We start from the raw sequence: 24,777 nt of genomic DNA on the forward strand, positions 1-24,777 counted from the left end.
AATGTTCTTTGGGAGATTACTCGTCCATCTTCATATGCAAAGAGATATGTCATCAGTGATTTTCCCTTGAATGCTTGTCATCTGTTTATGGACAAACCTCTTCTCACTTTCTAAAATGCATTGGAACAAGGCATGTAGAGTGTGGGAAGCTGAAGAGTAATCATTATTGTTAGAAGAGCTAGATGCATATTATGCTATTTTGTATGTCACGGATGCCATTGAATCCAAAGGAAGAAGTGGACTTTCTTTGATCAGATAAATGTGGAATACAGTTTTATAAGTCTGTGATGTCATGTAATTACTTCAGGAAGACCATGACACACAGCTTGTGTATTCCTGGCCTATATATTTGTGTTGATGTGCTCTTATTCCTATCCAAGTGTATATGTTGGTTCTTTCAGTTCATGGTTTCAAAACCTGAATACTATAGACAGAAATATTGTTAATAAGGGTTGCAAATATATGCTAAATGCTTTCCCATATCATGGTAAAGATGAGTTTCATCTTTGTGGTGAATCACAGACTGACTTTGTAGTGAAGAAGCTTATAGGTTCATACTTAAATAAAAGAAAGAATGTTACAGGTGACAACTTCTTTACACTGCATTCACAATCATAGCATCTGGAACAACCAAACTGAACAAGCTGGCTTTGTACAACATGCAAAATTAGAAGGGAGTGCTGGAGTGCATTCAGAAAGCTTGCAAGGGCCTATACAAGACTTTAGTTTTCAAAAATGATGATGTGATCCTTACAGTGTGTTAATGAAAGCCAGAATAGATAGAGGTTGTTAGCATGATGATCTACAGGTACTCAGTGAAAGCTGGTGAAAGAATGTGGTCTGTTGATACTTTTTTGTAATTTTCTGGATTCAGAAGGTGTCAGTAATTTGGTAACCTACAGAGAAGCAACAAACATCTAAATAACAAGATGTGATTTTTTTCTCTAGATCAAAGAGGAACTTGCCAAAGATTATGCAGAAGCCAGAGTCACAGCTCCAGCTATTCATATTGAATCATTAGATGTAGGTGAAAGCTACCAACTCTGCCAGGTGCAAAAATTTGCAATTTAGGAAAAAGTTCATACAAATGTGTAATGTGTAACAAACCAGTTTCCAAGAAATGTGTTGCTAAAATTTTTTGTGGTTCCGCAGATGCAAAGCTCAGTCTACCAACAACAATGATCTGTAGATATCTAAACAGAACACACTTACTTACACAGATTGTAAAGTTTACCTTAGGAGAATGTGTGTTAAAGTGAAGACCTACATTAGACTATGGCAACATACTGACTGTATATTATCTGTTCTTACTTACTTACCAGTACAGAAAACATCATATTGCACACAAAACTTTTTGATTTTACTATATTGCTATAAAAATACAAGATTCTGTCATGACATTATGAGTAATTTTCAAGTATTTGCATATTTAAATTGATGTAGACAAAAACTGTGAAAATATTCTGTTTCCATTCTGTTATTTGAATACAGTTTAAAATAAATTGTTAATATCTACCATGAATGTTCTTAATATTTGAACTAAAACAACATAACAGACCATTAGAGTTACTATTTGTTACAGGAAAACACATCCCCTAAAATAGGAACAAGTTTTAAATGCATCAAGTCAACATGGAACAGTAGTGTGCCCATAATTATACTTTGGTTATTTAGGTTTATTTATTTTGATTCTGAGGGGCATATATAGCTGCAGAACATCAGTATGAGAATATTGTTAAAATAATATGTTACGTATTTGTGCGTGAGGTTGACATATTACACACGAATATTACTTACTATTACTTAAGAACATTTTATAGGACTTATTATCAATTTTAGTTTATAATCTGCGAAAACGCTGCTGGTGTAAAACCCACTTTACAAGTTACAATGCCTTATCCGATAAAAGAAAATGTTATGTAACAATTGAAGGAATAAGACTGGTTGCCTGAAAACAAAAAGTGAAAGGAGAGTGTTCCTTTCCCATGGAGTCTATGAACAACTCAAAAATATTGACACATTGAAAAACATACGAAAATTCTGGCTAAATTAACAGAAAATTCAGGATGAAGTAGAATTATTTGTAGGTTGATACCTTACTAATTACAAAATAGAAATCGTGAGATGGAAACCTCAGCAAATCGACCTTATAATTTAAAGATACAAGCACGCTTGGAAGATACCAGCCACAGCAACTGATCCCGTGCGAAAATTTGGGCCAAAATTGTAACAGTAGGCAATTATGACCAAAACGTGCAATTTTAAACTTCGCGCGCACCGGATGTTTATCTCTTGCTTCTCCCCAGTGCAGCCGCCTAATGGCCGAGAGCGAAGTACCGTACAGCGGAATGAAGATCATAGCTCTCCTATTCGCAGGATGTTCATAGTGAAGGAAGAGGAGGGGAGAGGTCGATACTTCCCCGGAACATGTTCGAAAACTTGTTGGAGAACTGTCATATTATTTTACGCGAAAAATAGTAAGTAATATGCGTGTGTAATGTGTCAACCTCACGCACATATACGTAACGTGTTATTTTAACAATATTCTCGTACTAATGTTCTGCAGCTATATATGCGCCTCAGAATCAAAATAAATAAACCTAAATAACCAAAGTATAATTATGGAATCAAGTTAATGATTTTCGATTAACAATTTAATCGTGCCAATCACGATGAAGAATAGTCCATTTCTGGCAAAGGTACTTCACTTTAATAGTGCCAGCTTTAAAGTCCGAGGGACTTAACGCACAGTAGCGATGCCAATAACTAAATAGCGCTATGCTACTTATTTAATGACACAACCATTCATTTCGTTCATTTACACGGTACTTGTGAATCGCAACATCAAAATATTCAACGCAAAGAGACCTCTGGCACCTGCTAGAAACCGCACACTATGACAAAATGAAGAAAACATGTTACCAATATGAAAACAGTATTTCATAAACCCCATTCTCACTTCGCGCTCGGACATTTGGCGGTTTCAGTGGGGCGGTGCGACTGTCAAATAAACGGTGCGCGCGAAAGTTTAAAAGTTGTAGCCTACTTTCAAAAGGTCATAAATGCATACTATCAGAATAGTGACCCAAATTTTCGTTTTTCACGCGGAATCGATTACTGAGGCTAGTATCTTGCAACTGTGTTTTTATTTTTCTCGTTAAAACATGGGGGCAAGTAGGCGATGTTTCCTTGTGAATAGCAGACAGGCACACAGGGAGGAATCCTACTTTGCTAAGCTTTTGGACCAAAATTTAGCTAGTAGATAGAGACTGGAGGAAGTGTGTGTGTGTGTGTGTGTGTGTGTGTGTGTGTCTGTGTGTGTGTGTGTGTGTTTGTGTTTTCTGAAGAAGAAACATTTTGAAAACTTTGCATAGGCCTATATTATTATGCTATGCATTTCTATTTGTCAGCCTGTTGCCCAGCCTCATTTTCTTGTTGGTAGTTGGTGATCTATGCTCATATATTGAACAATCTAGTTAACTATCAATGTTCAGTAAATACTGTTAAAACATTCACTTTAAGGCATTATTGATTAGTCCTCACCTGGTTGTAAACATGTAAAAGGAACTGTATATTGTCCAATAAAATCATCACCAATGAACTCATCATCAAGAACTATAAATCTCACTAGTGCAGCTTCTGGCAGAGCCAAGTAAAAAGTAAAACTTTCTTCAAATACTGGAGATTCACCTTCATTTGTAAGAGTTTTAGTCCTCTTTACTGCAAAGCAAATCATAAATAATATTTGTTATTTATTTCACAATATAAAAATAAAATGTTAAAATCCAAATGAGCAGTTGATGTTGAGATTAATTAATTATAATAATTAGTTTTCTACAAGGAACACTTAGAGAATAGCTTAAGTGTTTTCAGAGTGATAAAAGTTGTTAAGAAAGATCCAGGGAACAAAAAAAAAAAACAAAAAAAAAAACCCAAGAACGAGACAGTCCAATGTCAAAAATGAATACCTTAGTGGAGAATGATGACCTTAAAGTAATTGTTACACATAAATGAATTTTTATGCTAATAATATTACAGCTGTACAGTGTATTGTCCTGGGCAACAATTTTTGTTTCTCTTATAGCTTCCTTTGGCAACAAGCAATCCTGCAGTCACACACAATGTCAACCAAATAGGTTTCAGATGTCATCCTGGAAAATAGTGATCCCCATCTCTTTTATCTGGTCAAGGAATGGTAATGCATATGACTTTAGACACAATCCCATAATATCACAGACTAAATACTCAAGTGTTCTCGTGATTTTGCTGACCTTGGGAGCTGATTAATAAACTCAGATGGCATATTAAGTAATGTTAGAGGGGTGTGCATGTTCTCTGCTGTGCTGAAAGAGCACATCTCCACGATATTTTATGAAATGGCAACAAAGAATATACAATATACTGGATATTTCTAGCACTGTTCAGAATTACTACAGCAAATTCTAGAGTAGTACAGTCTTTGTAGACAGTGGTTGCACCTACTGTGAAATTTTAAACTGTAATCTTTCTGCCTTCTAGCACCCGCTGTGACACAAACTGATTCTTATTGACACTACCTGATACACTCCAGTAGTTGCCACTCAAATAGTTGACAGTGGACTCATATTAGTCGTTTGTTGCTTCCATCAAATGTCTCCCAGTGTGCAACATTAGTATGAATTTGTAATTTGTGTTGTGATTACGAAAATGTAGGACTCAAAGTTAATCTATATGTTGCTGCCTTTTAGAAAGTGAATGATAAACATGTGCATCCTCTTTACACCACCAATAACAACACTGATAGATAAATTGCAGCCCACATTCAATAACTAGGGCAATTCTTCAGAACAATAATCCAGCCTCCTATGTCCTCATAATATGCTCATACTAAAATTCAGTTCATAGTATAAATTGAACTCACTGACATTGTCTTGACACGTAACTCAGTTCAAAACAGGAGAGCAAATTTGCACCAAGACAAATGTGGTTATGTGCTTAGCACTTTAATACTTTGGGTGTGGTTTCTACTCAACTCACAGCTTAGAAATGTAAATGTTTGCCTTTACCACCAGGTATTAGTGCCCCATGCAAGTATGAAATAACTACATCAGTCCTACAAATGTTACTTTTCCACTAGTGTATTTACTTAAAGATACACAATAAGAAAATATCTGCATTCATGGGAACCTACACGATAGATGAGGGACATTTTGACATTGATACAAAGACTTACTGTTGACTTGCAATTACTATTGTACTTCGGTGATGCCTTGTACATGTATGAAAGTCTTACACTCATTATACGAGAAGTGGCCGTTACTGTGTGGCTTTAACTTGGAGGCCAGTGGAGTGAATTTATACTGTTTGTAAAAAGTGAGTGAGTGTAAGAAATGCAGTATTTCTCATCCACGAGGACTGCAGAGGACAAATATATCATACATGAACTTGTGAAAAATTAAGGAATTGACCAATAATTTATGTTGTACCGAACATGGCACACAAGTGACATCTGCTGTCTCTGGGAGGTAAACACAGTGTTTTGAACATAGCTTTAGCAGTGTCTGCACAATACACTTGATGTAATTATGATGAGATACTTCATATCACATGGTATACTTCAAAGTATTATTTTCCAACATTACATCTACACTTAATGGTTATGAAACTGTACTATATTACAGGAGATAATAATGGTCAAAACTGAAATGTCCTAAAACATCAGTCTAAAAATAAAAAAGAACACTTATTGAGCTGTGAGAAATTTTACTAGTAGTGAGAACAGTCAGTTCTGAGTGTTGCACAATGCCTTCTTGCTGATGTGCATTGTCTATTTGTTATAGATTTTGTTATTCTCTATGCTTAGCCATCTGAACATGACACTTATCAGACAAGGCACTTACAACAGTCTCCTCTATAACTCATTGTATATGTACCATGTGGATGTTGTGTAGGTACCACAACTGGATGAATGCCTCTGACTCAATGGAGTATGAACAACATTAATAGTGATGTACTGATGGTAGTCAACTTTTAGTCACTCTCTTCAATTTTTATCCCATACCCTTCCATTCATTACCAAATTACTATTTATTGATGCCTTATGATGTCTGTTATCAACTGAACCCATATTTTAGTCAAGCTGCACCATAAAATTCTTTTATCCCCTGTTCAGTTCAATACCTATTCATGAATTATCCATTCTTCCCATCTACTTTTCGACACTCTTCTGTAGCACTGCGTTCCAAAATTTGATATTGTCTTTCTTTTCTAAGCTGTTTATTGACAATATTTCACTTTCATACAAGGTTCAATACTTTCAGTAAAGATTTCCTAACACTTAAATTTATATGAAATGTTAATAAATTCATCTTTGCCTGAAATGCTTTTCTTGTTTTGGAGTCGTCAATGTATATACTCGCTACTTCAGCCATCATATTTTTTTATGGCAACATACTAAAACTCTCATGTACCACTCTTAGTGTCTCATTTCCTTATTTAATTCACTCAGCAATGCCTGATTTAATTCAACAATGTTCTATTACTCTTTTTTTACCTTTGTTGACATGCATCTTACAACTTCTTTTCAAGACGCCATCCATTCAGTTCAGCTGCTCTTCCACATCCTTAGCAATCTCCAACAGAATTACAATATCTTCAGCAAATGTCAGAATTTTTATTTATCCTCCCAGAAATGTAATTCCTTGCATAAATATCTCCACAGTGTCCCTTACTGCTTGGTCAATGCATAGAGTAAACAACACTGGGGAGAGGTTGCAAACCTGTCTCATTCCCTTCTCAACTACTGCTTCCTTTGCATGCCCTTCAACACTTACAACTACAGTCTACTTCCATACAAATTGTAGATAATCATTTGCTCCCTGTATTTTATCTCTGCTATCTTCTGAATTTCAAGGAGTATGTTGTAGACTACATTGTAAACAGCTTACTCTAACCCTACAAATGCTATAAGTTTAAACTTACCTTTTTTCACTTACAGTTAACCATATAACACAAACTAATCTTCCCTGAGGTAGGCTTCTGCAAGTTTTTCTATTCTCCTGAAATAACCCATGTCATTATCCTGCAACTGGAAATTACTAAACTGATGGCTCTGTGGCATTCATACTTTCTGGCATTTGCCTTCTTTGGAACTGGAATTAAAACATCATTCTTGAAATATGGGTTTTTTTCCATCTGTTTCATATACTTGCATACTGGATAGGTCACTGATGTCCTCTCTGTTTGGCACCCTAAAACACTAATCATCAATGACATCATCATTGTTGTTATCATCGTCAGTAGTTTCGTCGTGGCTAGCATTTCCAAAGTTATCAATAATCTTGATGGAATCTCGTCCACTCCAGGTGCACTGTTTTTAGGTGCCTCAGTGCTCTGTCATATTTTTCTTGCAGCATCACATCTCCCAACTCATCTTCATCTTCTTCCTCATCCCCAGTTTGAAGTTTGGTTCTCTCGTGTAGCCCTTTTGTATACCCCTTGCACATTCTTGCTTTCCCTTCTTTGCTTAGCATTTGCTTGCCATCTGAACTCTTAGTAGGCCCTATTCATGTAGGTGCTTCTCTTTTCTTCAAATGTATCATTAATTTTCCTGTATGTGGCATGTATCTTTCCCATTGTTATGCATGCTTCTACAGCTAACAATTCCTGTTGTGGTATTTTACACTTTCAGTCAATCGTATTTTTCATTGTCTGTATCCTGTTTTCCCTGTTTCATTAGCTGCATTTTATATTCCCTTCTTTCATAAATTAAATTCACTATCTCCTGTTTTATGTTAGGATTTCTACTGGACATGCTCTTTTTTCCTCTTTGACCATCTGCTGCCTTCAGATTTCATCTCTCAAAGCTACTCATTCATGGTCTGTTGTCTTTCTTTTTCCTGTTTGTCTATTGTTGTACAACATTAACTTTGTATCTCTCAGCCCCCTCTGGTTCTTTTAACTTATCCAGGTCCCAACTCTAATTTCCTAAGTTTCTGCAATTTCTCCGATTACAATCTGTAGTGCTGTAGTGCATAATAATTAAATTATGGCCAGAAACGACATCAGTCCCTGGATATGTTTCACAGTTCTAAATCTGGTTTAGAACTGTCTTACCATTATGATTATATCTGAAACCTTCTGGTGCCTCCGGGTCTTCCACATATGCAACCTGTCATTATGCTCTGCACAAAATTCTGCTAGCTTTCCATCTCCATGTCTCCCCCAATCTATGCTCACTTGCTATTTTTCCTTCTCTTCACTTACCTAGTATTTAGTACCATTCACCATTATGATTGAATTTTTGTTTTCTTTAACTATCAAAATAATTCATTTTATCCCATTACACATTCTTTCAGCCTCTTCAACATATGGGGAGCTAGTAGGAATACAAATCTGCAGTACTATGTTGGGTCTTGGGTTTGTATCAGTCTTGACTACAATTATACATTCAATATGCTCTTCATGGTAGCTCATCCACATTCTTTTTTTTCATGCAGTACCCTACTCCTGCAGTACCCCTATTAGATTTTGTGTTGATAAGCCTGTATTCATCTGACCAGAAATCCTGTTCTTCCTGCCACTGCATTTCACTAATTGCCACTGTATCTAACTTCAACCAATTCATTTCTTCTTCTTCTTCTTCTTCTTCTCCTCCTCCTCCTCCGGTAATGTAATGGCTGTAGCGTTCCATTGCAATGTCATGTTGGATAATGGTACGAGGCCATCCAGACTGTTACCCTGCAAATACTGAAAAGGTTGTTGCGCCTCTTCAGGAACCATATTTTAGCCTAGCCTCTCAACTGATACCCCTCCAATATGGTTTCATGTATTGTTTGGCTATCTGTACCATCGAGGCTTGCAAGCCACCCAAAGTGTAGCCAGATTCATGGTTCATGGGCGGATGGATCAGGTTTGCCCCACATGAAATCCTGAATGACACGTTCCATCTGGAAAAATGTTCAGCAGTGTGTCTCGATAACTTGCACACTTGCCATCATTCTCAATATGGTAGACCTTGGACAGGTTGCCTACCAGATATGGAGGAACAAGTAGTAAGAGTAGAAAATTGTACTTCTTGTAGTTCTGTGAAAAATTGGAGTTCCTAAGGCATAAACCATATTCTTGTATGATCAATTACTTTATCTGTATTCCTTACAACAATCTCTCACGTCAGCGGACCACCATACCAGATTACAGTTCTGCTAATGGAATCTAAATTTGAACAGTAAAGATCTACAGTTTATAGCTTGCATTTTTTAAGTAAGAGATGGGATTCACACTGTGTGAGTGATGAAGAAGAAGACGAGATTACACTCGTAATAAATTAATAAAATAACCATTTGTGGGCAGATACAGATCCTTGAGCCTTATCAAAGCATTGCATCAGGTTCAGTTTAGCATCAATGGGTGGGCAGGAATTTTGGGTGACAGAGACAGCCTCATATGGTCACGCACTTTTGTCAGAAAAATTTACAGGTACTGTTTACCACCAGTTTTTTTTTTTTTTTTTTTTTTGCAACTAATTACCTACTTTACTGTACAATGTTATCTTTGCATGAAGTCATTTGATGTAGTGCCACCCAATTTATGTGCCGCATACAGCTGCACCTAACGCAGATGTGTAATGTGCAATTGATTGGTTGATGAGGTCCAATAGCACAGCTTCTCCAATCACCTGATCTTAATACTCTTTGTTTCTGGCTGTAGACACACTGAAAGGCATTGGTGCAGGTCACACCCATCAGCAGTGTGTACATGTTAGGGAAGCATGGGTCTTTCACATGTGATAAAATCTGTGGAAAGTCAGGTGTGTTTGCACAAGTTCATAATTCATTCAGAATGAGTGCTTCAGGGTGTGTAAGAGTGTACAGTAACCACATTGCACATGGCTATCATAAGGATACATAGGAGGTTGTAGTTTACTCACAGACTCCTCATCCAATGCCGTTTCTTAACATTTTGCAAGTGGCTTTTCATAGGATTGTTGGTCTCTATCTTAAAGGGTCTGCCAGTTCAGGTTTTTAAGGATCTACATGACATTCTCCTGTGATTCAGTTAAATCTTTAACAATTTATGCCCACCTTCTTTGTATACATTCAATAGCCCATGTTAGACTTTTTTTATATCGCTTACACCCACTTGAGAAATATTCTGTGATGAGATGGGTTGCATCAGCATTCTGTAGCAGTACCCTTTATAGGCTGCTGCACTATGTGACATTTATACTTTATGTTCCCATACGTTGTGACACCCACTTACTCATATAAGCCGACTAATTCCAGTCATGACTCGCTGATATTGTAATCGTAGGATACTATCATTTTTGCATTTTGAGGACAGAGTTTTACATTTCTGAACATTTAAAGCAATTTGTTGACCTTTCCATCACTTTAAAACCTTATGCCATGTGAGAAAAGCATGAGGTAGGTTACACAGGCAGATTTTGGAGTCCATGCTGGTTAGCATGGAGACGTCATTCTGTTTTGGGTCCCTCATTATGTTTGAGCTAAGAATATGTTTTAAGGTTCTACAGTACAACAGATGGATGTCAGTAACAATGGGCAGTAGTTTTGTGGATCAAATCTCCTACCCTTATTGTACATGGGTGTGACTAGTGCATTCTCTGGATAAAGAGCAGAATGGAATGGAAATAAGAAATTGAGTACGCTACATGCAATTTAAACCTTAGACAGATAATAAGAGGAGTATGGCATAAAAGGAAACAACAAGAAATAGATGAGGTGGTGAGACACTGGGAAAAGAAGAAATAAGTTTGAGCAGAAACAAAAGAGGTTATGAACTGTAGATTAAAACTGAAGAAACTGCAAGAAGGTGGGAGTTTAAGGAGATGGGACCTGGATAAACTGAAAGAACCAGAGGTTGTACAGAGTTTCAGAGAGAGCATAAGGGAACAATTGACAGGAATGGGGGAAAGAAATACAGTAGAAGAATGGGTAGCTCTGAGGGATGAAGTAGTGAAGGCAGCAGAGGATCAAGTAGGGCTAGTAGAAATCCTTGGGTAACAGAAGAAATATTGAATTTAATTGATGAAAGGAGAAAACATAAAAACGCAGTAAATGAAGCAGGCAAAAGGGAATACAAACATCTCAAAAATGAGGATGACAGGAAGTGCAAAATGGCTACGCAGGGATGGCTAGAGGGCAAATGTAAGGATGTAGAGGCTTGTCTCACTAGGGGTAAGATAGATACTGCCTACAGGAAAACTAAAGAGACATTTGGAGAAAAGAGAGCCACTTGCATGAATATCAAGAGCCCAGATGGAAACCCAGTTCTAAGCAAAGAAGGGAAAAAAGAAAGGTGGAAGGAGTATATAGAGGGTCTATACAAGAGCGGTGTACTTGAGGACAATACAGGGTGATTCAAAAAGAATACCACAACTTTAGGAATTTAAAACTCTGCAACTACAAAAGGCAGAGCTAAGCACTATCTGTCGGCAAATTAAGGGAGCTATAAAGTTTCATTTAGTTGTACATTTGTTCGTTTGAGGCGCTGTTGACTAGGTGTCAGCGTCAGTTGATGCTAAGATGGCGACTGCTCAACAGAAATCTTTTTGTGTTATTGAGTACGGCAGAAGTGAATCGACGACAGTTGTTCAGCATGCATTTCGAACGAAGTATGGTGTTAAACCTCCTGATAGGTGGTGTATTAAACATTGGTATAAACAGTTTACAGAGAATGGGTGTTTGTGCAAAGGGAAAAGGCTAAGAACGAGTCATGAAAATGTAGCACACAAGCAGCAAGCATTTGTTCGCAGCCCAGGAAAATCAACTCGCAGAGCTTGCAGAGAGCTGCAAATTCCACAATCAACTGTATGGAGAGTCCTACGAAAAAGGTTAGTTATGAAACCTTATCGTCTGAAATTGGTTCAAGCACTGTCTGCAGCTGATAAGATTAAAAGAATCGATTTCTGTGATTTTATCCTTGCTCAAATGGAAACAGATGAATCTTTCGTTTCAAAGATTGTGTTTAGTGACGAAGGAACTTTCCACACTAATGGGAAAGTCAACCATCACAATGTCTGTATATGGGGCACTGAGAATCCGCTGGAAACAACTCAGTATGAACGTGACTTGCCTAAGGTGAACGTTTTCTGTGCCATTTCAGCCAATAAAGTTTTTGGCCCCTTTTTCTTCAAAGGTGCTACTGTAACTGGACTACAGTATCTGGAGATGTTAGAGAATTGGCTGTTCCCTCAGCTCGAACAAGAAGCACAACAATTCATATTTCAGCAGGATGGAGCACCACCACAAAGGCACTTATCTATCCATAACTACCTGAACGTCAATTACCGGAGGCGACGGATCAGCCGCCAGGCAGCCCGTGACAGAGCACTTCATCACTGGCCTCCAAGAAGCCCTGATCTTACCCCCTGTGATTTTTTCTTATGGGGGTATGTTAAGGATATGGTGTTTCAGCCACCTCTCCCAGCCACCATTGATGATTTGAAACGAGAAATAACAGCAGCTATCCAAACTGTTACGCCTGATATGCTACAGAGAGTGTGGAACGAGTTGGAGTATCGGATTGATATTGCTCGAGTGTCTGGAGGGGGCCATATTGAACATCTCTGAACTTGTTTTTGAGTGAAAAAAAACCTTTTTAAACACTATTTGTAATGCTGTATAACAGAAGGTTATATTATGGAAATGGAAGAAGATGTAGATGAAGATGAAATGGGAGATACGATACTGCGTGAAGAGTTTGACAGAGCACTGAAAGACCTGAGTCAAAACAAGGCCCCGGGAGTAGACAACATTCCATTGGAACTACTGACGGCCTTGGGAGAGCCAGTCCTGACAAAACTCTACCATCTGGTGAGCAAAATGTATGAGACAGATGAAATACCCTCAGACTTCAAGAAGAATACAATAATTCCAATTCCAAAGAAAGCAGGTGTTGACAGATGTGAAAATTACCGAACGATCAGTTTAATAAGCCATAGCTGCAAAATACTAACACGAATTCTTTAGAGGCGAATGGAAAAACTAGTAGAAGCCGACCTCGGAGAAGATCAGTTTGGATTCCGTAGAAATACTGGAACACGTGAGGCAATACTGACCTTACGACTTATCTTAGAAGAAAGATCAAGGAAAGGCAAACCTACATTTCTAGCATTTGTAAACTTAGAGAAAGCTTTTGACAATGTTGACTGGAATACTCTCTTTCAAATTCTAAAGGTGGCAGGGGTAAAATACAGGGAGCGAAAGGCTATTTTCAATTTGTACAGAAACCAGATGGCAGTTATATGAGTCGAGGAGCATGAAAGGGAAGCGGTGGCTGGGAAGGGAGTGAGACAGGGTTGTAGCCTCTCCCCGATGTTATTCAATCTGTATATTGAGCAAGCAGTAAAGGAAACAGAAGAAAAATTCAGAGTAGGTATTAAAGTTCATGGAGAAGAAATAAAAACGTTGAGGTTCGCCGATGACATTGTAATTCTGTCAGAGACAGCAAAGGACTTGGAAGCACAGTTGAAAGGAATGGACAGTGTCTTGAAAGGAGGATATAAGATGAACATCAACAAAAGCAAAACAAGGATAATGGAATGTAGTCGAATTAAGTTGGGTGATTCTGAGGGAATTAGATTGGGAAATGAGACACTTAAAGTAGTAAAGGAGTTTTGCTATTTGGGGAGCAAAATAACTGATGATAGTCGAAGTAGAGACGATATAAAATGTAGACTGGCAATGGCAAGTAAAACGTTTCTGAAGAAGAGAAATTTGTTAACATCGAGTATAGATTTAAGTGCCAGGAAGTCGTTTCTGAAAGTATTTGTATGGAGTGTAGCCATGTATGGAAGTAAAACGTGGACGATAAATAGTTTAGACAAGAAGAGAATAGAAGCTTTCGAAATGTGGTGCTACAGAAGAATGCTGAAGATTAGATGGGTAGATCACATAACTAATGAGGTGGTCTGAATAGAATTGGGGTGAAGAGGAGTTTGTGGCACAACTTGACAAGAAGAAAGGACCGGTTGGTAGGACATGTTCCGAGGCATCAAGGGATCACAAATTTAATATTGGAGGGCAGTGTGGAGGGTAAAAATCGTAGAGGGAGACCAAGAGATGAATACATTAAGCAGATTCAGAAGGATGTAGGTCGCAGTAAGTACTGGGAGATGAAGAAGCTTGCACAAGATAGAGTAGCATGGAAAGCTGCATCAAACCAGTCTCAGGATTGAAGACATCAACAACAAACAAACAAGAGCAAAGTGTGAAATTTGTGAGAGATACTGGTATTAAAGCAGTAAGGACACAAAATGCAAAGAGCAAAAGGATAAAACATGAAAAACTTTGTAGAATACTAAACACAACAGTAGTAGAAATCAAAAATAGGAAGGGACTGAGACAATGGAATAAGAAAGTAGCGGGGATAGTAAAGGAAAAATAGTGGGAAAGGTGAAGCTAAACACCAAGTCCTGTTGTAGTAATAAGAGGGAAGGAGGATATATTTCACAACCAGTACAACCGATGTTCATTTGCATAGAAATATATTTGCAGTTTCCATTCAACTTTCTCTTCTGAGAGTAAAAATGAGTGGTCATACAATGAGTGGTCATACACTGAAACTGTATACCAATAACATACAATACCATAAGTAGAGCAGACCTAGCAGTAACATATCAGGAAGCTGGATGATTGTTCCATCAGGTAATATGCTTATGAGATCACATGAAGCTTACACTTACTGGCCTGTAACATTAACATAATCTTTGGGACTAACTTGTTGGTTGTTTGGAGAAGGAGACCAGACAGCAAGGTCATCTTTGGGATCAAGTCCAGTGCAAAATGTACCACTAGTAAAGCACTGTCTCCAGTTTAAGTGGATAAAAGATGATACACAGAAATGGTGTGTAAGGAATGAGATATCTATTATTTGAAACTAATTTCACCTGTATGTTAACAACTCTGTAAGTGGTGTGTAATCTTCCTTTTCTTGTTTCTTTCTTCCGCATTGTCATAGGATTGGCATGAATATTAATTATTTGGTACTGTTAGTTTGCAGCTTGTCTAATTGCCCATCATATCACCACTCCATTCCCTTCCAGGACGGAATGTGTGTACCCCAATTGTCTGGTGATGGTGTTATTTATGTGAAAGTGAGTAAGAGTTTTCTAAATGTTTGAAAACCTTGTAACTGAGGTGTAACTTGGGTATCAGCCCAATATTCACTGAATGGGATGTGAAAAATGATCTATAAATCACATCTAGGCTGGCTGACACACTTCCCCATCCCAGAAGGAATGCTCTTAACACACATGGCTATGTGGTCTATAAGTGATGTGTAATATGTACATTGTTGTCCATTTAAGAATAATGAAATTATTGGTATTACAGAGGGGAAAAAGTAAATAACAACACAGTTAATAACTGTCAGATGGTAAGTTTTGCATTGCATGTATCATGGAAGAGAGAGGCAGAGAGAGGGAGAAGTGACATTTGCAAAAGACTTATGTAACACAATGAAAGCTACCCTTAGTTTAAAATGTATGCATTATGTAAAAGACAAATAGGCAGAGAGAGAGAGAGAGAGAGAGAGAGAGAGAGAGAGAGAGAGAGAGAGAGAGAGAGATCGGGGGGGGGGGGGGGGGGGGGAATGAGAGAGAGATGAGGGAGGGGGAAATGAAGAGTGATGTTCACACTCTTGATGTAAAGAAGCACAAGGTCTGAAAAGATGAGGATGGACAAGGAAATCAGCTGTGTTATTGTACTGGTATTCCCATTAATCAACTTTCAGGCAGCACACAACACCTAAATCTAGACAGCCACATAGGGTTTTGGACACTAATGTCCCTGGACATAGCACACTTCACTCAGTGTGAGAGGAACAGTTGTAGGGAATGATTACACAATTTTGTGCTCTTGTGCAAGTGAGTAGGTTTTTGAATACATGTATCTCAAAATCAATGATAGTACTGCAGCAGTTCGCATTTGCAGTTCTTGTAATTCACTTTTGGATAACTGAATGTAACTTGAGCAATGTAAAGAACAGATTAGTTGCAAAGATAGTCAGATAGCTTGACAATAATTAAGGAGCTTACAGAGAGAGAAACAAATGAAACGTTTGCTTTGCCAGGTGCATTTCTTGACAGTCAATGCATGATGAACTGCTGTATAAACATAGTCTACAAGCAATAGGAGAAATAACTAAATAAAAGTTATTTCCCCTGTTCACTGCAAGGCAGTATTCTCTCATGATAATAAATCTCAATAAAACATTGGCAGTAATAGGAAATTGTTCCAAGATGGGAAGTGAAAGTATCCACTAATAATCTAACATATTACCAATAATGTAACCTATAGTGAAATCAGAAAGCAAACTATTCCTCATACAAGGATGTGTGAGTGAAATGGGCAATACTCTGCATTAGTCATATGCAATAGTCAACTGTGAAGAGTAAAAGTAGTGTATACATCACACTGAGAAATGGGATTTCTATCTGCAGCGTCATACCTCTCTCTCTCTCTCTCTCTCTCTCTCTCTCTCTCTCTCTCTCTCTCTCTCTCTCTCTCGTGACTTAAAATAATCACATATCTTACAAATTCACAATGATTACAGCAGTTGAATCATTAACATGATTAACTACATAATGGAAATATGAATGAAACATAATAAATATTCTTCTTACAAGCACAGTCTGATGGCGTTCCGTGTACTTGAACGATGACATATGGATCTATAACATCACCCTTCGCTGAAGATCTTCGAGGCCTTGGTAAATGTTGTGCACTTATAATCTAGAGGAAACATCATGAAGTGTTAATATTACTCAAAACTACAGGAATCCATGTCAATTCATGGTAATCTACGTACAATCTGGTAATCTACATACAATCTGTTTATGTAATATTATTGCTGACTTAAGTATGTAGTTGGTAACAACTTATATCTCTTGACTGAATGCTTTGTTTTTTCACTGACTTTCATTTTACAACATCCATGTACATGCACACATAGATCACTACTATACAGAGATCTAATTAAATATGTAATAATTGTATAGGACACACAATGAAAGAACAAAACTAGACAGATCATTCTTGATTTTATGAATATGTAGGCTGAACAGTGTGGTGAACAATGGAATAGAGGCTATGAGTAGATTAACAGAAACACTTACTTTCAGTCCTTTTTCCATTCATTCATGAAGATGTTCACATCTGCTGAACTGGTGGCCAACAAAGACAGTACTAAATACTGTATCACGACAATTGGAAATACAGTCTCCTTACTAATGGATCTTTCAAAACAAATAGCCCTTGTAATTAATGGTAAAATTTAAAAACCTTCGTACAGCATATGTTTTTGATGAGACCAGGCATGTTGTCTTTCAGAGATACAGAAACTGTTAATGACTTAAAACTAATTATTTATTTCTGTCACAGTTCTGAAGTGATTCACGGAATCGTGACTGATATAAAGTGCCCATTATAAAAGCATAAAAAACTCGGAGGGGGGGGGGGGGGGGGAGGAGATTGCATCCAGGGGAGGTAAGTACCTAAGTTAATAATTAGCCAGTGCTGAATATAGAGAACATTTATTACATACAGACTCACTAATTCAATGTTAAAAATACCCTTTTTTAATAGTATGAAAAAACAAAAACAAAAATTCCAACATTGTGTAGCAGCCTCACATAAATTAACAAAAAAAAAAAGATCAATTATGATGATGCTTTAATGGGGAAGAACCATCACTCACATATTATGTCCTCCATGAGCCACAATCATTGAATGCAAAGCACATCACAATGAAACAAACAAGTAATACAGGGTGTAACCTTATATTCAGAATGCATACAAGCAGATCACTCAAGGAATTCATCAGTATCCTTGAAATCGGTGTGATGGATATATTTGTTTTACTTGTTCAGCACGATATCTCTGCATTCAAAATATAAGTTGTAGGTGCCCCCATGAAATTCTTCCATATGCTGATAAATGCTATTAGTATAGTGTATTCATGTCTGAAGGAAACATCAGAGGGAGTTTTTATAGCTTCTTGATTGAGTATATTCTTTGAAGTGTATGTGATAATTCCTACCTGCCTGCCCCACATCTATATTTTACATCAACCACAATATGCTGCACATATCAGAGTGAGTGAATTTTGCTTTAATGAGGTTAGCTTTATGCCTAAACTTGTATCTTACTACACTGTTCATCTACAACTAAGTTTTGCTTTTGAATTCTTAAAACATAGCGTCATCTTGTGAGAAATATTACCGTCATATTTTAGTGTGTTATATCAAATTCTGTTTTGTTTTTATTTTTGCGCTACCAACGTGCTATTCACATTTTTTCCATGGCACATTCATTGTTAAGTGTTTTATACAGGGTGTTACAAAAAGGTACGGCCAAACTTTCAGGAAACATTCCTCGCACACAAAGAAAGAAATATGTTATGTGGACATGTGTCCGGAAACGCTTACTTTCCATGTTAGAGCTCATTTTACTACTTCTCTTCAAATCACATTAATCATGGAATGGAAACACACAGCAACAGAACATATCAGCGTGGCTTCAAACACTTTGTTACAGGAAATGTTCAAAATCTCCTCCGTTAGTGAGGATACATGCATCCACCCTCCGTCGCATGGAATCCCTGATGCGCTAATGCAGCCCTGGAGAGTGGCGTATTGTATCATAGCCGTCAACAATACGAGCGTGAATAGTCTCTACATTTGGTACCGGGATTGTGTAGACAAGAGCTTTCAAACGCCCCCACAAATGAAAAGTCAAGAGGGTTGAGATCAGAAGAGCGTGGAGGCCATGGAATTGGTCCGCCTCTACCAAACCATTGGTCACCGAATCTGTTGTTGAGAAGTGCAGGAGCTCCATCGTGTATGAACCACATGTTGTGCCGTACTTGTAAAGGCACATGTTCTAGCAGCACACATAGAGTATCCCATATGAAATCATGATAACGTGCTCCATTGAGTGTAGGTGGACGAAACTAAAATGAGCTCTAACATGGAAATTAAGTGTTTCCTGGCACATGTCCACATAACATCTTTTCTTTATTTGTGTGTGAGGAATGTTTCCTGAAAGTTTGGCCGTACCTTTTTGTAACACCCTGTATAACTCAGTTATATTGCCATTTCATGATTTGTTACTTTCCATTTGCTCTTCACTTAATTTCTATCCAAAGAGATTTTCAAAGGTCTTTAAATGATACAACAGAAAAAGTTTGCTTGTGCTGTGGTGAATGACATGATTTCTCATTGACAATTTCTGAACAAAGTAGTTTCCACTATTCTGTGTTATGGGTATGTCCAAAAAATACTGTGAATTGTTGTTTTCGTGTTTCATAGTAAATTCTATCTTAGGGTGTATGACAGTAACTTCATTAAAGATTTTATTAATTACATTCTTTCTCTCACTGAACACCATGATAACACAACATATTTATTGTGCTCATAGTTATCAGTTAAATAATGATAAGCAAATTATTTTTATTTATAAATAATTAATAATGATTTCTGCTATGATGTCAGTCAAACAGTTTCTCATAGCTAAAGAAGGTGCTAACATGGCAGGAGTTGAATTATAATGATCCCATTAACATACACTGAAATGAATACTTATTTTAGTATTGGTTATGTAAAAAAATGTTTCCAAAATCATCCAAATTGTACTAAGTTAATGAAGGCCCCAAAACAATCATTGTTGTTTTTTAGTTTTCATACTATTGTGACTGGGTATTTTTATGTAGAGCTAGCCACTTTTCATGCAGTAAAAGGTTCCTTACATATAATTCATATTCTTCTCTCTTTTCAGGCTCCAACAGTGGGTCAACAATGACCAACAATGGGAACTGATAGAGGTGGAACCGTTTCCACCCTTTAAGGCTGTAAGCTTCTCACCTCCACCCAGTCCTCTTCTCCGTTAAATGCTTATTTAGACGTCTATATGATTACCTTCCTGGACGTTTTCCTGCTCAGTATTTTAATGCTAAGGCAGACATTAACAACAATGAATGTAGTTTGTAACACTGTAGCCAATGAATGTAGGTTACCTTTTAATTTCTGAAAAAAGAAAAGCCTTAGCACAGTGTGCAGACTTCATTTGACTGTTTCAGTGTTGTTGTCAGGTTATTTCTGATTTTCCCCTTGAACACTATTATCCCAGCTATTCCTTTATGTATTCATTTATTTATTTTTAGATTTAAAACTATCTCATTTCCTCCTTTGCTGCAGTTTCAGTTATCAAAGATTACTTTATTATCTTATAAAGGGCAGTGAAATGAAAATGATACAGATGGAAAAAAGTAAGTAAACTGGTCACTAGTTAAAAGGTAATCACCATAACTTTCAAAGCATTTATCCCACTCTGAGACAAGATGGTCAACGCCATCATGTAAAAATGTTTGCCGCTGCATATGGAACCATGACCATACCCAGGCATGGACCTCTTCATCTGAAGTAAACCAACAACCACATATGTTTTTCTTTGGGGCTCCAATAATCTTGAAATCACATGGGAAGAAATCAGAACTGTATGGAAGATGTGTACGGGCTTGCATAAATAGCTGTACTCTCCGTTCAGAATTACTATTCTGTTCGGCTCTGGCTGTTAGTTGGTGTTTGTAATAAACATGATTTCAGTACAAAATATGGTACTTCAGTGATGATGATTCTTTCATATTTTGACTTGATTCTGTCTAAAACATTACAGTATGTCTCTCTCTCTCCGTCTCTCAATAATGAAGTTAGTGCAAAGGCTTTAGAGTCATTTGTTCCAGCCCTACATGATGTGCTAAACACTGACAAAGCTCAAGAAGTAAAAGCAGCAGCACAAGCTATGTTTAATGGTACAGTAAACTGATGACAACTAGTCAATGTTATCATCTGATTTTCTAAGCACCTGACCATCTAGCAGACTTACAAAGTGGGATTCAGTAGTTAGAAATCCACTACTATCTTCATTGGTAGACACGCACAAAAAAAAGTGCTTTGTTCACTGTAGGTATGTCCCAAAGTGAGTGGAAGCTCATAAATGAGTATCCTCCATGTGATTGTCTAAGAGTCCCAGGATATGAAATGAAGTCCACATCACAGGCCAAGGTATCAAGGATATCATGACTGTTCCGTGACGTCACCTGTTTTTCATGCCACAAACTGGGGCATCTAACAAATGTCTGTTTTGGCCAGTGAAAGATAACAACAATAGCTGCCAGTGTACACTATATCTTCCCAATGCCAACAGCAATAACAAATAGGGTGCAGAAGCTCATGCTGCTGCTGGAAATAAATGGAGCAGACTGTGCATAATGAAGGCAATAGTATGGTGTCATGGGTACTGCCCTGATGTTGAGGCTGCAATGGAACTTGTGGTCTGCAGCTGCCTGGCTTTCACCCACAATCCATCACCCTGGTGCAGCATTTAAACCCTTGGCTCCACCCTCACCACCCTTGGCAAAGAATACATATTTATATTGTTGGAACATTTTGAGGAGTGATGTGGTAGCTAACTGTTGACATCCTCTCTAACTCTCCATATGTAGCACAGAGTGCTACCACTACCACAGCAGTTATCACCCATGCCCTCTCCACCGTATTTTCAATTGAGGTGGCACCTTCTCAGGTATCCCGGCTCGATGAGTTGGAAAGCCTATTGGAATGCATGGACTCAGACAACAGCTTCTAATATTTGCGAGTGTTGCTGTCACTGCCTCAGCGCTTGGCCTGGACCAGAACCCATGTACCAGACTAATGTTGCCTGTGGCTGCTCTATAAAGCTAGCAATCCAGGAGCATTGACCTTGGTCATGTTCTGACTGTGCTCTTGTACTGTTCCTAGTATTCGTTGTTGCTTGGTTCTTGGTATTGCTATGTCTTGGCTCAAAATTTAGTTTACACCCAGGGCTTATCATTTTGTCATGTTGTCTTGCTCTCTTTGTTGTAGTCTTTTGTGGTTTTTGACAGCTTACCATCGATGCCCAGTAGGCCAGCATCTCCTGGCCATGTCCAGTTCTGGTTACTATATCTTCCACTATGGTTTATGACAATGGCCTTCATTTTGTGGCATGTTTGTTTCAGGATTTTTGTATTTGCAATGGTATTGAGCACCTGACCACTGCCCCATTCAATACAGCATCTGATTCTGAAGCTGAGCAAATGGCCAGGACCTTCAAAATGCATACATGCCAGATGATGACAACAGACAACCCTAAGAACACTCACTCATCGCCCTCCTTGCAACCTATGGGTCCATCCACATAAACACTGTCATAGTGATCGACTGCACCTGACTCAGTTAACCATCACCCATGCAAACAGTCTTATTACCACATGGGCTCCAATGCATGGACCCAAGGTGTCACCATCAGCAACAAGATAGCAAATGTTTGAGGTTATGCCCAGCCAGAAGCAGATAGACAGGCATTAAAATCAGCTCCAGCCACAATGAGACATAGTGCAGCCCCTCTCCCTCAGCAGCTGTCGGGGCATGACTTGACACAACCATGCCTGGGACAAACATACCCAACAGCTTGCCTGCCACCACTACAATTTCTGCTCTCTTTTCGGGCACCAACAGGGAGAAGGAGGTGGGGGATAATGACCAGCAATGGGAACCAATAGAGGTGGAACCATTTTTACCCATTAAGGCACGTAAGGCTCCCCCTAGCACCAGAGATGGCTCACCAAACAATTGGCAGAGGTTGAGCTCCCGTATTGAGATGCCCACATAGGCCAAATGGTTCTTCCTACCTGAACCATGGCTGACACACATTCCCCTGCAGGCAGGACAGAGCATTACCCCAGAAACCGTCAATCTGCTGACAATTCCACAAACAGAATTGACATCGAACCTGGCTGATCATGATGACAAAATACTGTGGGAGCCACTTTCTCCTCATCCTTCGATTACGCAATAAGTCACACAAATCTGAAGGATGTAATTCAATAAATAGTTAGGGATTACAATAACAGATACCCCAAACTGGAATGATTGCATAGATAATGTTGTGGGTTGAGCCAATGAAAGATTGTGATTCATTGTCATAACACTTAGAAGGTGCAACAGGTCGACTAAAGAGACTGCTTACACCACGCTTGTCTGCCCTATTCTGGAGTACTGCTGTGCGGTGTGGGATCCGCATCAGATGGGACTGATGGATGACATTGAAAAAGTACAAAGAGGGGCAACACGTTCTGTAGTATCGTGAAATACGGTAGATAGTGCCACAGACATGATAATAAAATTGGAGTGGCTATCATTAAAACAAAGGCATTTTTTGTAGTGACAAGTTCTCTTCATGAAATTTCAAATGCCAATTTTCTCCTCGAATTGCGAAAACATTCTGTTGGCACTCACCTACATAGGGAGATATGATCATCATGATAAAATAAGAGAAATCAGAGCTTGCACAGAAAAATTTAAGTTCTTGTTTTTCCCGCGTGCTGTTTGAGAGTGTAACAGTAGACAGATAGCTCGAAGGTGGCTCATTGAACCCTCTGCAAGGCACTTTATTGTAAATAGCAGAGTAATCACGTAGATGCTGATGAAGTTAACACAGGCCAGGCCATTTCCAGCCCAACATGCTGTTTAAAGAGCGAAGGAGGTGAGCATCTGACAACGATTTTGATTCTCCACCAAGCCTGAGTATCAACACGGAAGTAACATCAGATATATTCAGGCTTTGTAGCTTGGCTGAAACTTGCTCCCATGGATGGTAGCATCAGGGTCACGTCACATGGGCCCATCCACTGACTCAAGAGTATGTGTCACTAATGTGACCCCACATTTGTCCAGCGTTTCTTGCTATACTCTGATGCCTATGATAAGTGTGATTTAATAGCAGAGTGATTGACCTTCCTGGGTTGATGTTTTTCATTCAGTTCCCTCTGGACTGTTTTTCACGTGCTTATGGTGACTCTCAATTTGCTCTGGACTTTGCTTCTGGCTAACTATTCACTTCATGAACTCCATGTGATTGACTAAAGGAAAGGCCTCTTTGTGCTACCAGTCTCTACATCAATGGCAGTGTGAGTGACCATAAACTGTGTTCTACATATGTGGAGTAGGACAGAAAATCAATAATTGTTACTGAAGTGCAATAATGTTGTTGTAGCTTCAGTATCATAAAATGAATGCATGTTGTATGATTGCAATCAGGTGCAACATACCAAAATTACAATGTAAATTCAGCGAAGTCACCTTACAGAAAGTGATGTAACAGAAAGCCTGTTTGCAATGCTAATTACCTGTAACAAAACAGAAATTCTTGCACAAGAAAAAACTAACATGAATGAAACGTCAAAAAGCCACATTGTTATGTATGCTAAAACCCAACTAAGTGAGAAGTTGACTGTTTTGAAATTCTATTCAGTTCAGTTGGATCATTGCACAAGTCTGAGAAATGGTACAGAAAGTTTATTTTTCACTTTCTGAATATGTATGTTTTATTGCCTCACACTTTCCACAGGGTGCAAGCTGAATGCAGTATATCACTGGTGGGGTTTCATCAATTTCTGGTACGAGAACCTGTAGGAATTCATGTAACAAAAACCAAGAAGTCTGGGAGAGCATTATGCTCTGACTGCAACAAACCTGTACTATTTACAGGGTGAAATTTTCAAATGCCATTGTAAGAGAGCACTCCAAGAATGATATGCTACAGCACAGATGACTGTTTTGCTTGAAACAGAAAGTGTGCCAAGAAACCAGTTGTGAATGCAAAAAATGGACTGCACCATTTTTTTTTAGATTTAATTTCACAAAGAATTATTAATGATGGGCTATTGCTCAGGAACAATTAAATGAAAGAAACACTT

General features: G+C 38.2%; 1 protein-coding gene and 1 long non-coding RNA gene across 5 annotated transcripts in view; one reads left to right on the top strand and one right to left on the bottom strand.

Annotated features, from left to right (window-relative positions):
- Positions 1-3,788, bottom strand: part of LOC126298385 (inactive phospholipase C-like protein 1) — a 63,925-nt gene extending 60,137 nt beyond the window's left edge. For both annotated transcript variants that reach the window (XM_049989693.1, XM_049989692.1), the window contains exon 1: positions 3,544-3,788. In XM_049989693.1, the coding sequence (XP_049845650.1) occupies positions 3,544-3,736 (193 nt within the window). In that variant the 5' untranslated portion in view covers positions 3,737-3,788. The remainder of the gene's footprint in view (positions 1-3,543) is intronic.
- LOC126298387 (uncharacterized) lies at positions 2,291-20,078 on the top strand. Of its 3 annotated transcripts, none has more exons than XR_007552602.1 (3): positions 2,291-2,477; positions 16,631-16,818; positions 19,779-20,078. It is a non-coding gene; the product is annotated as an uncharacterized LOC126298387 (long non-coding RNA). The 3 variants fall into 3 exon arrangements; XR_007552601.1 differs by having other exon boundaries at positions 16,636-16,818; XR_007552603.1 differs by having other exon boundaries at positions 2,292-2,477; positions 16,636-16,714.
- The last annotated feature ends 4,699 nt before the right edge of the window (positions 20,079-24,777 follow it).

Source organism: Schistocerca gregaria, chromosome X (assembly GCF_023897955.1).
Source record: "Schistocerca gregaria isolate iqSchGreg1 chromosome X, iqSchGreg1.2, whole genome shotgun sequence".
Classification (NCBI taxonomy): domain Eukaryota; kingdom Metazoa; phylum Arthropoda; class Insecta; order Orthoptera; family Acrididae; genus Schistocerca; species Schistocerca gregaria.